This window comes from Vulpes lagopus, chromosome 1, assembly GCF_018345385.1.
Source record: "Vulpes lagopus strain Blue_001 chromosome 1, ASM1834538v1, whole genome shotgun sequence".
Classification (NCBI taxonomy): Eukaryota; Metazoa; Chordata; class Mammalia; order Carnivora; family Canidae; genus Vulpes; species Vulpes lagopus.
This window is the reverse complement of record NC_054824.1, coordinates 108193117-108213894: the sequence shown is the minus strand read 5'-3', so window position 1 is coordinate 108213894 and position 20778 is coordinate 108193117. Positions and strand designations below refer to the sequence as shown.

Here is a 20778-nt window from a genome sequence, read left to right as displayed (position 1 = left end):
AACTGGGCAGGGTACGCGCGCGCGTGGACGTGTGTGTGTTCAGTGTCACATGCAGCCAGGTGTTCCCTTTAACTGAACCCCACGACGCACGGCTCAGAGTCCGGAATGGGAGGGTACCCCTGTTCCCAGGGGAGAGGCGGCAAAGCAAGGACCTAGGAACGCCCGAGGTTACGCGGGGGGACGAGTGTCGGAGTCACGCGAGACGCTCCACTTTTCTGCCCTAAAGCCCGTCTCCCCGCAGGGTGTGACCCCAGGGCGCGGGCACGGGAGCCAGCGGGGGCCAGCCCGGGCGGCGGAGGCCAGCGGGGGCCCGGAGGGTAGCGGGGGCCTTGGGGGCCCGGAGGGTAGCGGGGGGCCTTGGGGGCCCGGAGGGTAGCGGGGGGCCTTGGGGGCCCGGAGGGTAGCGGGGGCCTTGGGGGCCCGGAGGGTAGCGGGGGGCCTTGGGGGCCCGGAGGGTAGCGGGGGGCCTTGGGGGCCCGGAGGGTAGCGGGGGGCCTTGGGGGCCCGGAGGGTAGCGGGGGCCTTGGGGGCCCGGAGGGTAGCGGGGGCCTTGGGGGCCCGGAGGGTAGCGGGGGGCCTTGGGGGCCCGGAGGGTAGCGGGGGCCTTGGGGGCCCGGAGGGTAGCGGGGGCCTTGGGGGCCCGGAGGGTAGCGGGGGGCCTTGGGGGCCCGGAGGGTAGCGGGGGGCCGCGGGGGCCGCGCGCAGCCGCAGCTCGGGGCGCCCCGGAACCCGGCCGGCGGCCCGGGCAGAGCCCGCCCGTCGCCGGGGAGGCCCAGCGCAGGGCGGCGGCAGCAGAGGGGCCCGGGAGCGCCGGAGCCGCGTGCTTCCCCGCCGCCGCCCCGCTCCGAGTCTCCACCGTCCCACCCCAGCTCCGCCCCGAGCCCGCGGCGGGAGGCTCGGTTCCCGGCCTGGCCTCCCCGGCAGGGTCCGCGGGTCCCGCCCTGTCCGCCCTCCGGGGCAGCGCCGCGTGGAAGAGGCCCCGGGAGGATGGCCCAGGGGCCGGGAGCCGGGGGTGCGGGGGTGCGGGGGTGCGGGGCGGGGGCGGGCGGGGGCGGAGGGGCGGGGCGGGGAGGGCGGCGGGGGCGCGGCCGCGGAGGGCGAGGCCCGCGGCCATTGGTCGGGGCAGGCGGGACGGGGGTGGGAGCGGGCGGAGGGTCCAGTCCCGGGGAGCGCGCCGGGGCCCGCAGTCGCCGCCCGGGTCCGAAGAGCCAGAGCCCCGAGCGCAGAGCCGGCGCCCGCCATGAGGGAGATCGTGCACATCCAGGCGGGCCAGTGCGGGAACCAGATCGGCACCAAGGTGGGCCGGGCACTGGGCTCCTGCGGGTGGGCGGCCGGCAGCCCCGGGGCGTCGGGGCTCCGCGGGGTCCTCCGAGCCCGGGCGGCCCTGCGCGGCCCGGAAGGCGCTCGAGGAGTGGCGCGGCCGCGGAGGGCCCCCTTGCCCCATCCCCGGTCCCCACCCGGGCTGGGAGCGGCCGCGGAGGCGCAGGCGGAGGCGGAGGCGGAGGCGGAGGCGCAGGCGGAGGCGGAGGCGCAGGCGGAGGCGCGCCTGGAATTCGGCAGCCGAGCCCCGCGCGCCCCGCGCACCCCGCCCCCCGGGGCCAGCCCTGGCGGCAGTCGCGGCGAACGACGCCCCAGGCTCCGCGTTCTGACCTGCTGTCCCCCCGCCTCCCTCTTCCCAAGTTTTGGGAAGTGATCAGCGACGAACACGGCATCGACCCAGCCGGAGGCTACGTGGGTGACTCGGCGCTGCAGCTGGAGAGAATCAACGTCTACTACAATGAGTCATCCTGTGAGTAGCGCGGTCGGGACCCCGCCCTTGCCCGTCGGACCCCGCCGCCCCCCCCCGCCCTCAGAGCCTGGCCACCCCACTCTGGGACCCTAGCCATCCCCGCCCGGACCTCGGCCTCCCCCGCCCGGACCCCGGCCGCCCCCCTCCGGGACCCCGGCCGCCCCCTCCGGGACCCCGGCCTCCCCCCTCCGGGACCCCGGCCTCCCCCCTCCGGGACCCCGGCCTCCCCCCTCTGGGACCCCGCCGCCCCCCTCCGGGACCCCGGCCTCCCCCCTCCGGGACCCCGCCGCCCCCCTCCGGGACCCCGGCCTCCCCCCTCCGGGACCCCGGCCTCCCCCCTCCGGGACCCCGGCCTCCCCCCTCCGGGACCCCGCCGCCCCCCTCCGGGACCCCGGCCTCCCCCCTCCGGGACCCCGCCGCCCCCCTCCGGGACCCCGGCCTCCCCCCTCCGGGACCCCGCCGCCCCCCTCCGGGACCCCGGCCTCCCCCCTCCGGGACCCCGCCGCCCCCCTCCGGGACCCCGGCCTCCCCCCTCTGGGACCCCGCCGCCCCCCTCCGGGACCCCGGCCTCCCCCCTCCGGGACCCCGGCCTCCCCCCTCCGGGACCCCGGCCTCCCCCCTCCGGGACCCCGGCCTCCCCCCTCCGGGACCCCGCCGCCCCCCTCCGGGACCCCGGCCGCCCCCCTCCGGGACCCCCGCCTCCCCGCTCCGGGGCCCGGGATTCCCGGGGCTTCGACCGATCCGAGGCTGGTGCTCAGGATGCCGCCCTCGCGCGACGGTAGTTTGTCCTTGAAAAATGGTCCCGGGATAGGCAGGATGCCCGACTGACTCCTTCCTCACCTCCCCCGGGGCGGGAAATCCGCCCTCAGTTTGTTTCAAACAGTCGAATTTGGCCTATCGCAGGGCCTGAACTCTTGAACTAGACAACCCGTTAGTGTTGTGAAATCACTTACTGGGTCACGCCTGACTTTTTGTTTTGCTTTGTTTTTCGGTTTAAAATGTATCTCTTAATGGGGTTTCTTGGCTAAAAATCTGAAAAGTGCCCCGTTAAATGATTTCTCTGATTTTTTTTTTTTTTTTAACCAACTTCCAAAAACATGTTGTGCTCTCAGGAAGCTGAAACTACAGACAACTCTGGATAATTGGTGGAGTTCAGTAAAAATTCCGGGCTGTGGCTTATCCAAGTTTGGGAATAATATCAGCACCGCCCTGGATATCTGCCCTGTTATTGTGGCTACATGGATACATTATTTGTTGGAATTTTTCTTATAAATGTGATAAGTGCCCTTCATAAAACAACCAAAAATTAAGACTTTCAAAGAACATCCAGAAAATGACAGATGCTACCTTTCCACATACACATGTTCCCAGAATTACTCTGGTTTTTGGAGTCACTTGCTATTTGCTCGAAAGCTGTGAAGAGCAGGATACAGAAAGCACTGGGTTTTATTCATTCAGCAGCTCTAAGAAAAGGTCTGGATCAGCAGGGCATAGAATATGAAATTTCTACGTAGCACTAAAGAAAATTTTAGTTATACATTGTCCCTCCTGTTAACCCTTAGGTCCTGCTTGTTTATGTCCTTTCTTCAGTCTGGGTGTGTGCGCAGAAGGAGTTGTAGAGGCAAATCCTATGTACAAGCGCATTAGCCATGCCCAGTAGGCATCAACATGTGCTTGCTAGCAAAAAGGCTACACTACACTCATTCGTAAATGAAAGTGTGTCCCAGAACAGCCCATGGGGTCATACCTATAACTAGGTGCTACGACGATAGCTTGGATTCACGTGTGTGCACAAAGGAGGTGCCCCAAAGTGCAAAGAATGTCAGAGCAACACGGCAATTTGCTGCAACAGATAGTTTATTTCCATGGGGCTGAAAAAGTACAGCTTCCAACAGGAAAGAGGTGTCAGGGTGAGGTGGAAAATACAGGAGGCAGGAAGTCAGGAGACCTGATTTCTCATCCTGCTTATTCCTGGAACTTCCCCTGCCCATTCACACTTGGGCTAGTTTCCTCGCTGGGGCAATTTAAGGTGGGGTTGTGTTCCCACAGGCTCCTCCCTGTGCTAAGGCTCTGTGATTCTTAGAAAGCCAGGTCTGTCTCTGAAGAAACTTTGCTTTGTACCATCCGGGCAGCTCCACTGGGGGGACTTGCTGTGCAGCAGTGCATCACTCTGGAAACCAGAAAGTGACCCTTGTGGGTGGGCTTTGTTCTCTTCCAGCTCAGAAATACGTGCCCAGGGCTGCCCTGGTGGACTTGGAGCCTGGGACCATGGACAGTGTGCGGTCTGGGCCTTTTGGGCAGCTTTTCCGGCCTGACAACTTCATCTTCGGTGGGTTCCATCTTTCCTGCTTTCTTTTTATTTTTTTTTTAAGCATCAAACTAATTTATGGGCGAGACTGAAAGACAAAGAAAAGCTTAGAATGGAAATCAGCAGCCCCCAGTGTCATTACATTACAATATTTTTAATTCTTAGCTTTTCTTTAGGAAAGCAATCTCTGTGTCTCCAAATGAAATGTTTATACTGATAGTTATTGATTTAACAAATTTTTTAGACATGAACTTTTTTCTTCCCCTTATAAATGATCATAACATGATAATAATCATTTGTTTTGGTTCCTATTTTGCTCATCTTTTTTTTTCTATTTATTCATGAGAAACACACAGAGAGAGAGAGAGAGAGAGAGGCAGAGAAACAGGCAGAGGGAGAAGCAGGCTCCATGCAAGGAGCCTGATGTGGGACTCGATCCCCGGTCTCCAGGATCACACCCTGGTCTGCAGGCAGCGCTAAACCACTGTGCCACCAGGGCTGCCCCCTATTTTGCTCATCTTTTAACTGCAGTGTGTTTATACCTATATTTCTCTTTCATGACCTATAGACAGTTACTCTGCTTTCTTCTTAAAAGCTGGCACCATATGAATTTTTGTTAGAATTGGGCAATTCCTTCCCTCCCTTCTTCTACCCAAGACATGGTCAAGCACCTGTCCCTCTGCACACTCCCAAAGAAAATTATGTAACATTAAACGAAGTGGCACCATTAGTACTACAAGCTTCTGTCACCCTGTAGCCATGGTTTTTAGAGTCAATGTTACTTGAAAAAAATACTTAAAGGAGAAAAATTCAAACTATGCAAGAAAAGCAGAATCCTGAAAGATTTCATTGGTACACAAACTGATGACTCTGTAGCAGAATCTGGCAGTGACCTGTTATAAAGGTGACTCAGCAAGATGAACATTCACGAATCCTTTGGGTATCATCCCCTTCCCTGTCACTCTGACAACAACACAACCAGTGGGACAGGCAGAGCTTCTGATAAGAACTAGTTCAAAGATTGGGCTGTATTTGGCCCCAAGCAAAGACCCTTCTCTACCCTGCTGCCCACATGTGGCTGTTTAAAGATAATAAAAATTACATAGAATCAATTCACTTCCTCAGTTGCACTAGCTACATTTTGAGTGCTCAATAATTAAATGTGGCCAGTGGTACCTCGTGGAACATATGGGACAGTTCCTCCAGGCCTCAGTAGAGGTACTGTATGGAATGACAGGGATAAAGAGAGAAAGTGCAAAGGCACTACACAAACACAAGGCCGTTCATAACCACTTCTACCCAAAGAGCCAAGATGAAACCTACAGGATGTGTGGCAGACGGGAAAGTGTTCCATCAACAATCATATTTTAATGTTGGAAACCACACATTCACTCATGTTCTTTCTGAAAAATTACCAGTGTAATTGAATAAGAACTGTGCCTAGAGAGAACAATACCACTTGGCAACAGAAGTACCTCAATCAACAACAAACACAGTTTTGGTGCCCATAAAAGGCAAAATGTCTTACAAGGAAATGAGAGACCCTTAAGGCTGATTCATGGCTTAAAGTTAACGGTGGTGGGATCCCTGGGTGGCGCAGCGGTTTGGCGCCTGCCTTTGGCCCAGGGCGCGATCCTGGAGACCCAGGATCGAATCCCATGTCGGGCTCCCGGTGCATGGAGCCTGCTTCTCTCTCTGCCTATGTCTCTGCCTCTCTCTCTCTCTCACTGTGTGCCTATCATGAATTAAAAAAAAAAAAAAAAGTTAACGGTGGTATAGAAATTACATTTATCAAAGATCTTTTTTTTTAAGATTTATTTATTTATTTATTTATTTATTTATTTATTTATTTATTCCTTTATTCATGATAGACATATATATATATATATATATTTAGAGAGAGAGAGGCAGACTCCGGCAGAGGAGAAGCAGGCTCCATGCCGGGAACCCAACACGGCACTTGATCCCGGGACTCCAGGATCGTGCCCTGGGCCAAACCGCTGAGCCACCCAGGGATCCCCACATTTATCAAAGATCTACTTTCCAATCCCTTCCTCAGAAGGCACCAGATGGAGATGATTTCATTGAGGGTAACAGATAATCCTCTGCTATTTAAACCCTATGTATCTAGGGTATCTCCTACACAGTAAGTGCTTGATAAATATTAGCAACATCATAGGAATGCAAGGATGGTTCAACATTGAGAAGTCAGCTAATAGGTTAAGAGAGACAACATCTTCATAGGTGCCCAAAAATATTTGATAAAATTCAGGATGGGCCCCTGACTTGTAGAGGACAAAAACCTTTACATGCAAGCTGGAAGGAGAAAGATACTCCCTCTATTTAAGAATTATCTACCAAATCCATAGCAATGTCACACTCACCAGTGAAGCATTAGAAGTATTCCCAGCAAAGTCACAAATGAGAAAAAGATGTCTATTGTGTCTTCTTCTATTCTTCTATTGTATTCCATGTTTTGAAGTTTCTAGCCAGTGCACAAAGACCAGAGAAAGAAAAGAGATACAGATCATTTAAAGGAAAAGACAAAATTATTATTTGAAGGTGGAATGATTCTCTTGGATTTTCCAGATAAGCTATCCAATGAATAGTTATTGGCACTTTTTAAGACCTCAGTGAGGCAGCCAGACACAAGATAAAGACTCAGATGTTATTACTGTGGGGTGACCAGCTGTCCTGATCTGCCTGGAACTCAGGTTTTTCTCAGGACACTACCCTCTCAGTGCTGAAATTGGTAAACTCCCAGGTGCCCTGAGACAAACTGATCTCCTTAAAGGCAATAATCAGTTATAAAACATAATGGGAAAATATCCTATTCACAATAGCAGCAAAAGTTATAAATACCTAGGGACAAAATTTTCTAGTAACTGAGAATGAGGAGGAGTCATTAAAACAAGATGCTCATCTCCCAACAGACTGGGTGGTACTTTAAAAACTAACTGCTAGTATTGGTGTGGTTGTTCCGGAGAGTAAGTTTTAAGCATCGTCAGAGAACAACTTAATGGATTCAGCAAATCAAGAATTTTGATTCAACAGTTTCTGTTCAAGCAATTTGTCCCGAAGAAATGCTGGCACATGCATTAGGGACATTGCGTATTGGTTTCTAGAAGAGCTGAACCTCTTTGCCGGCCTCTGCCCCCTTGCCCTTACCACCAGCTGGATGGGTCTCTGACAGTTCGGGGGACTACTTTCTCAGCACCTGTGATAGAGACTCAACTGGGAGAACCTTAGTACCCGTATGCCCAAAAGGAAAAAAGGACAACTCCCCCCATCCTCCTTTTTTTTTTTAAGATTATTTATTTATTTATTTATTTGAGAGAGAGGAGAGAGAGAGAGAGAGAGAGAGAGAGAGAGAGAGAGAGAACATGCCTGTGAGAGTAGAACCAGGGGAAAAGGCAGAGAAGGGGAGAAGCAGGCTCCTCGCTGAGCAGGCCCCCCCACCATGAGGCTCCATCCCAGGACCCTGGGACCATGACCTGAGCTGAAGGCAGACACTCCACCGTCTGCCAGGTGCCCCCCAGGCACCCCCCTCTGCTTCCTGACACAGATCAGTGGCATCTTGAACTTTCTCTCACTGCGTGGGTATAGATCACTAGCAGCTATGGGGCTCTTGCGCTGGGTCATTGAGTTAGGGTACCCAATAAGAGAGCACTGAACAGGGAGAGGGGGACCTGGCAGCTGTTTTCAGCCTCTGGTGCCTCTGGTGATACCAGTTTCCTTCTTGGGGCTCCTTCAGCTGCTAGTGTGAGGGATGAAGGGCCCCCACACATCCAGGCTCTGTAAGGATCCGAGCGAAGCGATAGCCTGTCTCCTCCACGTGCATAAAAGTCACTTCCACACAGAAATCTGCTTGGTCTCTTCCCTTGAAGGCTTAAGTGATTTTTGGTAAGAGTCTGAGAGGATTGCTAAGGTTTCTTGAATCTACCTCAGTCTCGGGAAACTCACAAAATTAATAGATTTCATCATTAAGCAAAGTATACAGTTGAGCCCTGAACAACACAGGGCTAAGTGGAGGGGTGCCAACCCCCTGCACAAACGTTTACTTATAATTTTTGCCTCCCCACAACCCAGCTACTAATAGCCTACTCTTACTGACAACATAAACAGTAGATCAACACCTAGTGTGAGGGTTACATATCCCATATTCTTATAATAAAGTCAGCTGGAGAAAAGAAGGTATTATTAAGAAAATCATAAGAAAGAGAAAATACATTTACGGAACTGTGATTATTTATCAAACAAATCTGCTTAAGCAGCCCCGTGCAGTTTAAGCCCATGTGGTTCAAGGGTCAGCTGTACTTCTTGTTTGATACGCAGTATGTGCTAGGAGATTCACAAGGACGAGGAGGGGGGCATATACAGTGGAAACCTGGGCTGTCCCCCTCTGTCCACACAGGGCCCTCCCAGAAAGCTGGCTCCTATGAGGTGCCCTTCTTGGGGCAGGTGCACATTAGAAGTGGATGCATGAGTTGTTGAGTTTGAATATATAAAAATATGGTAAAGCTTTATTTATGTAAAATGCCTGGCTTTCCTGCTCCTAGGAAGGACATAAGACAATGTAAAGACAGCCATAGACGTGGCCGTCTAAAACACCCAGTGAAAAAAAAATAAAAATAAAAATAAAAAAAAAAAAATAAAAAAAAAAAAAAAAAACACCCAGTGAACTGAGAGAGTTATTTCAGTTGCAGCTGTGACTTCATTTAAGCTCTGGGTTTCTGGCAACTAAATTCAAAAGAGAAGCCCAGGACACAGTCGTCATCATCATAAAAGGGAGAGCCCACTTTCTTCTACATTATTTGTATTTATTTATCCTAATTTTTACTGTTTTTTTTTCAACAAAAGCTAATATAGAACTGCATTATTAAAAATTAAGAACTAGAGTAAAAAACTTTATTTTATATGATCATCATTGTATAATGGTCATTGGCATTGAGGTATAGTTTTACCTTTTCTTCCTGTTTGCTGATTTTCATTATTTGCAAACACTGTATCCCTTGGATCTTTTTCCCCACTGAATATTATATTTAAGCCATGTTTCATGTTTCTAAAAGTTTAATAGTTTCTAAAATCTCTGATTTTAATAGTTGCATAATGTGTAATTATTTATTTCATAATGGACAATAATCAGGGAGTGGTTTCTTACCAAGTTTTGCTCTAAGAAAGAAAAATCAGAATATAGGGGTGCCTGGTTGGCTCATTCGGCGGAGCATGAGACTTTTTTTCTTTTAAGATTTTATTTATTTATTCATGAGAGACAGAGAGAGAGGCAGAGACACAGGCAGAGGGAGAAGCAGGCTCCTCACAGGGAGCCTGATGTGGGACTCGATCCCGGGTCTCCAGGGTCATGCCCTGGGCTGAAGGCGATGCTAAACCGCTGAGCCACCCGGGCTGCCCAGCATGAGACTTGATCTCAGGGTGGTGAGTTCAAGCCCTAGGCTGGGTGTAGAACTTACTTAATTAAAAAAGAAAAAAGAAAATATAGTAAATGGAATCTAGATGTTTGCATCTTGGTTCATATAAACTGATCTGTGTTTCTAACTCTGTCAACAGAATAGATCCTCAAGAGTAAAATTACTAAGTTAGAGCCTGTGAACATATTTAAGCCCATTATACATTTTGCTTTAGCCTTTCAACTGGGTTAATGCCACCAGCAGTGTTTGAGAATGCAGCTTTTGCTCTGCTTTTGCCTGAAATTTAACTTTTAAAGAAACGTATCAACTGAGGGACTCTGAGCAATATAACTAACAATGCTTTAAGAAACACTTTACAGGAAGTGGAAAAAGAACTTGGCAAGTCCATATAAACTATATAAGTTGTCAATATAAGAAAAAAGAAACTTGTACTCCCATAAACAAGACTTACACATAGAGAAACCTAAAGACCCAATATTAAATCCAAAATACAACTCAGTGAATCGTGTTCCCACAGGAAGGGGCTGTTAGCTGAAACACACACACAACCTTTTTTGCCTTTTTTTAAAAAGATTTTATTTATTTACTCATGAGAGACAGAGAGAGGCAGAGACACAGGCAGAGGGAGAAGCAGGCTCCCCACGGGGAGTGGGACTTGATCTCAGGAACCGGTGGTCACAACATGAACCGGAGGCAGAGGCTCCACCACTGAGCCACCCGGGTGCTCCCCTTCTTAAGAAAAAGTAGAAAAGCATTATCTAATAGTACATTGTTTAAATTTAAGATGTTCAAACTCATACTTGTTACATTGGGCTTCATGGAACTTTGTTATGTTTTATTTCTTAAAATGGGTGGTAGGTGTGTAGATATTAAGCATGTTTCAAAGCCTTTCACATGCAGTTAAGTCAGTCACGAGAAGTGTCGGCATTGATGAGGTGATGGTTCTTGTTGGCGCTTTCTAGAAGAGGTTTCTGATAGGACCTTGGAGGCCATGTGCCTTCCCCGCCTTCCTTGTCTCTCATCCAGCCCATATGTCTGTTCAGGGTCAGGCGTCCCCTCAGCCATCACTCCTGTGAAGCCAAGACCTGTTAAGGTTTTAAAGAGGCTTTCTGAAACAAAAAAATATACATGGAAAAAAAAAGAGACTTAATGAAACTGGATCAAACTTCTGACGTACTAAGCTAGTTTCTCTTGGCAGCAACTTCAGTGATGGTGGAAGTCTTCTTTGGTTTAATTTATTTGAACTAAAAACTGAGAGAGCCTAAGAAAGATCTTTCTCATCTTTCTAGCTGTCTGTAAGTGGGACAAAATAGTTGAAGAACAAATTCACATAGACCATTTAATTATCTAATCCACTCTCCTTGTAAACCTTCAAGAATGTTAGAAATGACATTGGCATTTAAACTGTCTCCAGGATTCTTTCTTGTATCTTTGCTTCTTTGTTAGAACATGCATCATTTTTTGATTCAGAATATTTAAAAATGTTAGCAGATTGTACTGATGTGAAATAGCTTTAAAGTAATTTTTCAAGCCAGTACTGGGGTGCTGGGCTGGCTCAGTAGGTAGAGTATGTGACTCTTGATCTCAGGGTCATGAGTTCAAGCCTGGTGTTGGGTGTGGAGCCTACTTGCAATAAAAAAAATTTTTTTAATGTAAAGCCAACAGGAGTTTTATTTTTTTATTTGTTTTTATTGAAGCTTGATTTGCCAACATATAGTGCAACACCCATTACTCATCCCATCAAGTGCCCCCCTCTGTGCCCGTCACCCAGTTACCTCAACCCCCCACCCTTCTCCCCTTCCTCAACCCTTTGTTCGTTTCCCAGAGTTAGGAGTCTCTCGTGGTTTGTCACCATCTCTATTTTTCCCATTCAGTTCCCCTCCTTTCCCTTATAATCCCTTTCACTGTTTCTTATATTCCTCATACAAGTGAAACTATATAATGTTTGTCCTCCAATTGACTTACCTCACTCCCTCCAGTGAAGTAATAATTATATACCCTCCAGTTCCATCCACGTTGAAGCAAATGGTAGGTATTCATCCTTTCTCATGGCTGAGTAATATTCCATTGTACATATAGACCACATCTTCTTTATCCGTTCATCTGTCGATGGACACCGAGGCTCCTTCCACACAGTTTGGCTATTGTAGACATTGCTGCTATAAACATTAGGGTGCAGGTGTCCCGGTGTTTCATTGCATCTGTATCTTTGGGGTAAATCCCCAGCAGTTCAATTACTGGGTCGTAGTATAGCTCTAGTTTTAACTCTTTGAGGAACCTCCACACAGTTTTCCAGAGTGGCTGCACCAGTTCACATTCCCACCAACAGTGCAAGAGGGTTCCCCTTTCTCCACATCCTCTCCAACAGCTGATGTTTCCTGTCTTGTTAATTTTCCCCATTCTCACTGGTGGGAGGTGGGATCTCATTGTGGTTTTGATTTGTATTTCCCTGATGGCAAGTGATGCGGAGCATTTTCTCATGTGCTAGGCCAACATTATTTTTAATTAAGAACTGTAAATTGTTTGAATGTGCTTATTTTGTTAAAATAGTAGCGTGCTTGTTATAAGGAATGGAGAGGTATCCAGAATATATAAACAGAGTATATTGTTTGAGGAGACAGTTGTTTTTAAGTTATTCTCCATTTAATGAAAGAGGCTGTCTAGGAGATTGTCCATCCCCCAGTAGCTTCAGAGTTCACTGTTGGTCGATTACAGCGAACCAGTGTCATTCTATCACTAGGTGTGGTTTGAAGTGGTTTGGTTTTGTTTTTAAAGATTTTATTTATTCATGAGAGAGAGAGAGAGAGAGAGAGAGAGAGAGAGAGAGTGGCAGAGACACAGGCAGAGGGAGAAGCAGGCTCCATGCAGGGAGCCCACTGTGGGACTTGATCCTGGGACTCTAGGATCACGCCTTGAGCCGAAGGCAGACACTCAACCGCTGAGCCACCCAGGCGTCCCTTGAAATAGTTTTTAAAAAAACACTGACTTGAACTAATGTATAATTTTAAAAGTGAAAGTTATCTGTGCTTAAGTTTTGAACATGAATATACCTTAAAAAAAGACTTTTTTCTTAACAAATTGCTGTTGTATTGCAGAGACAGTGGGAATGAGTTTTACAGGAGAAAATGGGGCACCAGAAAGCCTCTTTCTGCACATGTAACTTTCCCTTCCAGATTTGGGGCTAGAGGGGGTCAGAGAGTACTTAATCATCACCCAGTGTGAGCAAGAGGTAAGCCAGAGGGTGGCCTCTGAGAAAGCCCTGGGGACCTGTTGCAACCCGCCTGCCGAAGCTTGAGATTGCAGCCTTGTGTTCTTCAGGCCGGAGCCGCCGATTACTGTCACAACAGCTCATTACAGAACATGTTCAACTTATGACCCCCAAATATTTAACTGGGAACATCTGTTGCTATGAGACAGTGGCAAAATATTTTCAGAAGTCACTAGCTTCTTCCTTTTGTCGAGAGCAGAGGACATCTCACGGCTACTCATGCTGTAAATACTAAGGAAGCTGAGGCAGCCGTGTGAGCTGAAGGAAGAATCGAGCTCCTCGAGCTTCCCTTGCTGTGGCTGCAGGCCCGCCTGAAGCTCCCTACTTGTTGTCACTTGCTGTTTCCTACTCCGTTTTTATCATCTCTTAACCTCTTTCTTTTTTTTTAAAAAAAAAAAGAGATTTTATTTATTCATGGGAAACACAGAGGCAGGGACACAGGCAGAAGGAGAAGCAGGCTCCATGCAGGGAGCCCAACGCGGGACTCCATCCCAGGTCTCCAGGATCACGCCCTGGGCCGAAGGCGGTGCTAAACCGCTGCGCCACCCGGGCTGCCTCCTTAGCCTTTCTGACAATTGCCCTCGCCTACCTTCCTCTGGGAAGGTGTGCTCGTCCTGCCCCAGCTCCACGAGTGGGCTAGCCGCGCACCTTGTCCTCCTGGTGCACCTGGCCGGGCCGCAGCCTGCTGGATTGGTGGGGAGGTGTGGACAGGAGCCAGCGAGGGATAGGAGGGACAGTGGCCATCTGTGAGTCCTCAGGGCGGGACCAAAGAGACCCTCTGTTGGTCAGGGGGCACAGTCACCTCCTAGACGAGGAGATGGCCTCAGAGAAGGCTACGGGGCCAGTGCCCTCGGGGTGGCTGCAAGCACGGAGGGGCTTGCTTCCTGCCCAGCCTGGGCCCTTGAGGAGCCCCGGGGCCACCAGGCCCATCGACTAGGTGCCTCTGAGCAGGTGGGGCAAGGACAGCCAGAGTGAGAGGCTGAGCTCCCTTGTGACGTAAGGCTAAGACCAAGGAGCAAGGGGCCAGCTGTGTCTTATTCCCATGAGCAGTCTGCCCTCCTGGACATGTCACTCTTTAATATTTAATATTTAAATGTGTTTAATGTTTTCATCATGAAGTTAAAACTGTTTGCACATGTTTTTTTCAAATACACAAATCTGTAGTATCAAAATGGAACCTCCTCACCCCTTATACAGATGACCGTGAGATTTGATTCCCTGGGGATACCTGGTGCCTGACCTTATCCTATGGACACATGCACTTGTGCATATGTCCCCCCACCACCCCCCAACTAGCAGTTGACTTGGTTTTTCAGAAAATGGGATCATGCTACACGTACCATTTTGCAGCTTCTTGAAAAGTTCATCAACATAACTGGGACACCCCCTGTGACAGTGCCTTGCTGCTGAGTGAGTGTCCTCATGTAGTAATGCCTCTATTTACTGAGATTTTTAAAACTTCCCTTAAAGGCATGTTTTCATATTTTAATTTTCTCTTGATTATCAAGAGACATGTTGAGTTAAAATTTCATAAGCAATATGTAATGTTGTAACTTAACTATCCTCTTATCCCGTCCTTCAGAGCCAACCACGATTATTAGTTTACTGTGTATTTCTCCAGTTTATTTCTTAAATGCGTTTTATTTTTTTAAAGATTTTATTTATTTATTCATGAGAGACACAGAGAGAGGGGCAGAGACACAGGCAGAGGGAGAAGCAGGCTCCACAGAGGGAGCCTGATGTGGGACTCGATCCTGGAACTCCGGGATCATGCCCTGAGCCAAAGGCAGACGCTCAACCACTGAGCCACGCAGGGGTCCCTCTTAAATGCATTTTAAATCTTTTAATAAAGCTTAAAATATTCAGTTTGCTAGCTAGTAAAACATGTACTTGGCCCAGGACTCAAACGGAGCAAAAGGGTCTACAGTGAAAAGTTGGTCTCATTCCAACCCCAAGTTGGTGGCCGCCAAGACTCCCTCCCAGAGGTGGCATTGTGGGATTCCTGTGCTCATTCTGTGACACACATAAGATCACAGCCAACAACATACACCATTTAGTATTTTGGGGTCCCTCCCTTAGCAATATATTTTGAAAATCTTGCCATCCCAGTAGTAGGGCTGATGGCTGCTCTTGTTCCTTTGATAGAAACAAGCATTGATTTAACCAGTCCTCTGTTAAAAGACATTTAGACTGTTTCCTTTTTTCTTCACTATTATTACAAGCTTCTCCTCAGTCTCAGCACGTATCCGTCTCAAAGGATACATGTCACTTTCCACACGTGCGCATAGACCTGTCTCAGCAAATTTGTACAAGTAAGATTGCTGAGCCTAAGGGAACTGATTTTGATCTGCCAAGTTGTTCTCCACAGAGGCTAGTCCCTGCCATGCACCCCCGCAGCCCATGGATGGAGGGGCCTCCCCAGCCCCAGCCAGTGGTGTTCGCCAGCTTTTGGAGCTCTGTCGGTTTCACAGGGGAGAAATTGAATCTCCTTGTTTTGATGTGCATTTCTCTTGTAAGGAATGCATCAAATATTGAAGTTATTTGAATTTCCTTCCCTGTGGAGTGTTTATATCCTTTGCTCATTCTCCTAAAAGTTACTGTTTTCCTTACTGATTTGTAGGACTTCTTTAGATATTTAAGGAGGTTATCCCTTTGTATGTGTTACAAGTTGCTAGGAGTCAATATATTTTAAACTTACTGAGGAATCACAGGATTTTGGTTATTTTTCCTGTTTTACAGACTTCCACCTAACACCCACAGTGTTTAGCACAGATAAATCCTGTGGAAGACTCAAGCAACTTTGAGATAAGACCCATTCCTCCAAAGTAGACCCCTGTAAGGCCACACCCACAGTCCATGGCAAAATGTGGGGGCCCAGCACCAGACCTCAGTCGGAGGGCCCCCATCCGCTTGTCTTCCCTGATGTAGCACTGGGCCACTCCCTGAAGGCAGCCTGATGGGGTCACTGCTCTCTGGCTCAGCTTCCCACTGGTGTGCCCGGTGGCAGGTATGGACCTGCCTGCCTAGAGCAGAGAAGCTGGGTTCTGGATGGTGATTGTGGGTTGTTGCCACCAGCTGGGTATAGACAAAAATCGAGTGAACATCTTTGGAATAAGTGGAGAGAGGTCCATACAGTATGATTGCAGCACTGTCCTAGCTCTGGGCAGAAGGACAAACCAGCCTGGCATCTCTGTTTCCTTTCATTTTTTATGTCCACTTGACACAGTCAGATCACCTGCCGGCTCCTGTGGTGCATCCTGGTCCTTTTGATTAAATACATAGGGAAAGTGTGATAGCATCCGCTAACAAATTTATTTTTAAATTATTTGTACATTCTTTTTATTTTTAAAAAAATTTTAAAGGAATTTTTAAAAAAGGTTTTATTTGACAGAAGAAGAGAGTGCAAGCATAAGCAGGAGGAGTGGCAGGCAGAGGCAGAGGGAGAAACAGGCTCCCCACCGAGGAAGGAGCCCAATGTGGGGCTCGATCCATTGATCCGGGGATCATGACCTGAGCTGAAGACAGATGCTTAACCCACTGAGCCTCCCAGGGGCCCCTATACATTCTTTTTAAAATGAGATTTGATATACCCTATTTACTAAATAAACACAATGCCTTTTAATCATCTTCCTTCTTAAATAACTTATAATTTTGGCTATATAGTGCATTGCCTTGATACCAGTTTAAAAAATGAGAAACAGCAGTGCCTTGTCTTTATAGTTTATTATTAAATAGAAATATTACCTCTCACCATCAGAGGGGCAAAGTCAGGCATAGAGGTGGGGGAAGACGAAGGTTCATCATAAGCTTGAGGAGGTCAGCACTGAGCATTGACCTGACTGCTTTTCTTTTTTTTTTTAATTTATTTATTTATGATAGTCACAGAGAGAGCGAGAGAGAGAGAGAGAGGCAGAGACACAGGCAGAGGGAGAAACAGGCTCCATGCACTGGGAGCCCGATGTGGGATTCGATCCCGGGTCTCCAGGATCGCGCCCTGGGCCAAAGGCAGGCACCAAACTGCTGCGCCACCCAGGGATCCCCGACCTGACTGCTTTTCATAATTTACCCTACACTGTGCTCTAGAATTTAGTTCTGTGTTTTGTTTTTTTTTTTTAATAATCCTTGAAATGTGTATTAACCTATTGATTTGGATTGAAAAACTCATGTTTTTCTGACGGAATGTAAGTTCAGTTCAGGGGACTTTTCTGATAATTAGGACTGCCTTTGCCAACTAGAGTATATGGCTTGTATTTTTTATAACCCGGATAAGCTGAGCTTCATCCTAAAAATTCTTTCCGGTAAAAATATATTTAAAACATTTAATTAAAAGATCATATTGGCAAAAACATTTTTAAAAATCATATTGGCAAGGTTGTATTGGAATTAATATTTCCATTTCCCAACTCTTTCCAAGTATATTGGATTAAGAAAAGTGCCTTAAGTAAAAGGCAACATTTGGGACGTCCTGGTGGCAAAACCTTTTGATTTCGCCCAGACACAAGAGAAGAATGAGCCAACTCAGGTTGTTTCCGGTGCTGCTTTCCATGGAATTGAGTTTGGGGCTGAAAGATATGTTTTTTCATCACCATCGTAAAAGTGTACCTAACAGAGGGGCCTGGGTGGCTGAGCCGGTTAAGCGCCGCCTGAGCTCCGGCCCTGATGCCCCAGGGTCCTGGGTCGAGCTCCTCAGCGGGCTCCTTGCTGCGTGGGGAGCCTGCTGGTCTCCCCCTGCCTGTGGTCTCTCTCCCGGGTCAGATAAATAAACCGAAGCATGAATAGCGGTGAGCTGCGTCCCGGGGCCGACCCACTGAGGAGGCCCTCACTGTCGTGTGCTTTGTCGCAGGACAAACGGGCGCAGGCAACAACTGGGCCAAGGGCCACTACACGGAGGGCGCCGAGCTGGTGGACGCGGTGCTGGACGTGGTGCGGAAGGAGTGTGAGCACTGCGACTGCCTGCAGGGCTTCCAGCTGACGCACTCGCTGGGCGGCGGCACGGGCTCGGGCATGGGCACGCTGCTCATCAGCAAGATCCGCGAGGAGTACCCCGACCGCATCATGAACACCTTCAGCGTGATGCCGTCGCCCAAGGTGTCGGACACGGTGGTGGAGCCCTACAACGCCACGCTGTCGGTGCACCAGCTGGTGGAGAACACGGACGAGACCTACTGCATCGACAACGAGGCGCTGTACGACATCTGCTTCCGCACCCTGAAGCTGACCACGCCCACCTACGGCGACCTCAACCACCTGGTGTCGGCCACCATGAGCGGCGTCACCACGTCGCTGCGCTTCCCGGGCCAGCTCAACGCCGACCTGCGCAAGCTGGCGGTCAACATGGTGCCCTTCCCGCGCCTGCACTTCTTCATGCCGGGCTTCGCGCCGCTCACGGCCCGCGGCAGCCAGCAGTACCGCGCGCTCACGGTGCCCGAGCTCACGCAGCAGATGTTCGACGCCAAGAACATGATGGCCGCGTGCGACCCGCGCCACGGCCGCTACCTGACGGTGGCCGCCGTCTTCCGCGGCCCCATGTCCATGAAGGAGGTGGACGAGCAGATGCTGGCCATCCAGAACAAGAACAGCAGCTACTTCGTCGAGTGGATCCCCAACAACGTGAAGGTGGCCGTGTGCGACATCCCGCCGCGCGGCCTGAAGATGGCCGCCACCTTCATCGGCAACAGCACGGCCATCCAGGAGCTGTTCAAGCGCATCTCGGAGCAGTTCTCCGCCATGTTCCGGCGCAAGGCCTTCCTGCACTGGTTCACGGGCGAGGGCATGGACGAGATGGAGTTCACCGAGGCCGAGAGCAACATGAACGACCTGGTGTCCGAGTACCAGCAGTACCAGGACGCCACGGCCAACGATGGAGAAGAAGCCTTTGAAGACGATGAAGAGGAGATCAACGAGTAGAGGAGCGGCCCAGCGGCCCAGCGGCCCAGCCTCACAGACCACGACCCAGAGGCTTAACTCCGGAGCCTGTGACCCCGAGGGCCCCTGCAAGGCGCTCTGCTCTCAACACCCGGTAGAGGCCCCTCACCAACGCAACGGAATTGCACTGTCGGTCCTCTGGAAGGAGGGAAGTACACGGAAAATCGGCAGTCCCACCCAATCAAAGCCTCAGAGGACAGACTTCCTGCTGGAGGACTCCAGACGACAATTGGGCCATCAGGGAAGGGCTAAATGGATTGACCTCTCGCCCTGTTAAGCGTTCAGCCTTGCTGAGAATTAGCCAGGAGGTTAGAAACAGTGTTTTTCATCCTTTGTGATGGGATCTGAAGCTGTGCAGTGTTGCCTTATTTTGAAAATGCAATATAGAACTTTAAAACAACCTATTCATAATAAAACACTGAAACTCCTCCTTTGCCTCTTCCAGCTGTTTCCATGATAGATTTGTTTGCGGGCTTACGATGGTTCCTTGGGTACCTGTGTCTTCCTGGGGTGAACTGCCGCTGCCACTCAGTGATTGAACTCAGAGGAAAGGCTTTCCTGGAACTGCAGGCCTTCAGGGTGGCACCAGAATTCTCCTGAGTATCAGAGTAGCGCACACACAGATAAAAGCCCCTCGTCCCCATTTTGCAGCCAGCGCATAGACCTCCCACAGAATCTTTGATCCTGGGCTACTTAGTCCCAGCCTTCCCTAACAGCTGCACTAAGATTTGCCAGAGGAGCTACAGAAAAAAAGCCTTTGCCAGAGGCTCCAGGCTTCCAGCCAAAGCAAGGGGGATGTGCAAGCTCCTGATGGGTAAGGGAGGACCTGGCAGGGCCAGCTCTGGGAGCTGTGTGCTCAGGCTCAGCACGGAGGTGGAGGGCTGTCTTCTATAAGATCACTTTTCAGATTCTATTAACTTGCCACAAACTCTGTAAGAGGTCTTATAAAGTCAAACTCCACAGGACATGACCAGGCTAGTCCTACTAGTAATTAGCACACACGGCTGTTCTCCAGTGTTGCTGGTTTATTTCTCCCTTCTCCTTTGAAGTTAGCTGGGAACATGACTTTGGCCAAAAGAATGTCACTTCCAGGTGCCAAGTCTCTAAAGGCTAGTGCTTGACCTTCAACTCTGCCTCTCTCTGATGGCTTCCCCCATCTGGGTCCCAGTGACTGCAGAGCACAGCCCCCTCTGACCTTTGTTGGACAAGGATTGAGAAAGAAATGACTGTCATTTGGAACCATTTGCATCTGGGGTCATCACACAGGGTAACCGAGCTCCCCCACCTGACAGAAGGCCTGAGCTCAGTGATTCCATGGCTTACACCAAGTAATTATATATGCTGTGCTGAACCCCAAACTTGGGCAGACAGAAAGGGAATCACTAAACATGGCAGCGTGACTTGAACGTGAGCAAAGGCTTTATTTCCAGAAATCTTCGAGTGGATCCCCAACAATGGGGAACTACACTTGGTGCAACTACAGTAAGTATCTTACCATTGACATCCAACCTGGAAATATGCTAGGTTTGACTGACCTTGGAAGAGAGAAAGGACAAGTGCTGTGAGCACCCAGTGTGAGTTAGGCTCCGTGCAAGAGCCAACGTGAACAATGTTCACCACAGTGCTGTGGGCTTCCGGGTGCAGACCAGGAACCCCGCGGATGGCTGTGGTAGCTATTCCAGGCCATTGCCTTCCCAGGACTCCACACAAGCTTGAACTAGGAATGCAGGTGAGTTACCATCTGATCATCTCATGTACAGCTTGGTCCCTTTTTTTACTGCATCAAACCTGACCCATGTTTGGCACCATCCACTTCATTTGACTACACAGGCCTCACAGCCAAGGCCCATCAGAGCTCCGCACATGCTGGCACCTCTCCTTGCAGTGGTACCAGGAAGTAGTCTCTTCATTGTGTGGAGAACAGAACACTGAACACCCATGGCCAAGTGAATCATACAGCCTTCACACAATTCTTCACTGAACCACCTCCCACAGCATCCTGTGAGGAAGGGAGGCAGTAGATCTGTTACAGCTGTAGGTCACTGCACTGAGCAGTGGA

The 20778-nt window shown here is 49.9% G+C and overlaps 2 protein-coding genes across 2 annotated transcripts; one reads left to right on the top strand and one right to left on the bottom strand.

The window, feature by feature from the left end:
* Positions 1-220: 220 nt before the first annotated feature.
* On the bottom strand, positions 221-1242 carry LOC121487343 (basic proline-rich protein-like). Its single transcript, XM_041748949.1, has 2 exons — positions 1112-1242; positions 221-908 (listed from the first exon to the last, which is right to left on the bottom strand). Exons 1-2 carry the CDS (start codon positions 1240-1242, stop codon positions 221-223), a joined length of 819 nt encoding a protein of 272 aa, XP_041604883.1.
* Positions 1127-19147, top strand: TUBB6 (tubulin beta 6 class V). Its single transcript, XM_041754307.1, has 4 exons — positions 1127-1297; positions 1681-1789; positions 4008-4118; positions 17638-19147. The coding sequence occupies exons 1-4, from the start codon at positions 1241-1243 to the stop codon at positions 18699-18701; spliced, it is 1341 nt and encodes a 446-aa protein (XP_041610241.1). The 5' UTR covers positions 1127-1240; the 3' UTR covers positions 18702-19147.
* The last annotated feature ends 1631 nt before the right edge of the window (positions 19148-20778 follow it).

Excerpts from the sequence above, each read along its gene's own strand:
- TUBB6 (XM_041754307.1), top strand. The coding sequence starts at position 1,241 with ATGAGGGAGATCGTGCACATCCAGGCGGGCCAGTGCGGGAACCAGATC. Across the intron at positions 1,790-4,007 it reads CTACTACAATGAGTCATCCT|CTCAGAAATACGTGCCCAGG; the intron begins GTGAGTAGCGCG and ends GTTCTCTTCCAG. Across the intron at positions 4,119-17,637 it reads GCCTGACAACTTCATCTTCG|GACAAACGGGCGCAGGCAAC; the intron begins GTGGGTTCCATC and ends GCTTTGTCGCAG.
- LOC121487343 (XM_041748949.1), bottom strand. The coding sequence starts at position 1,242 with ATGGCGGGCGCCGGCTCTGCGCTCGGGGCTCTGGCTCTTCGGACCCGG. Across the intron at positions 909-1,111 it reads CCCGCCTGCCCCGACCAATG|GCCGGGAACCGAGCCTCCCG; the intron begins GCCGCGGGCCTC and ends CGGGGAGGCCAG.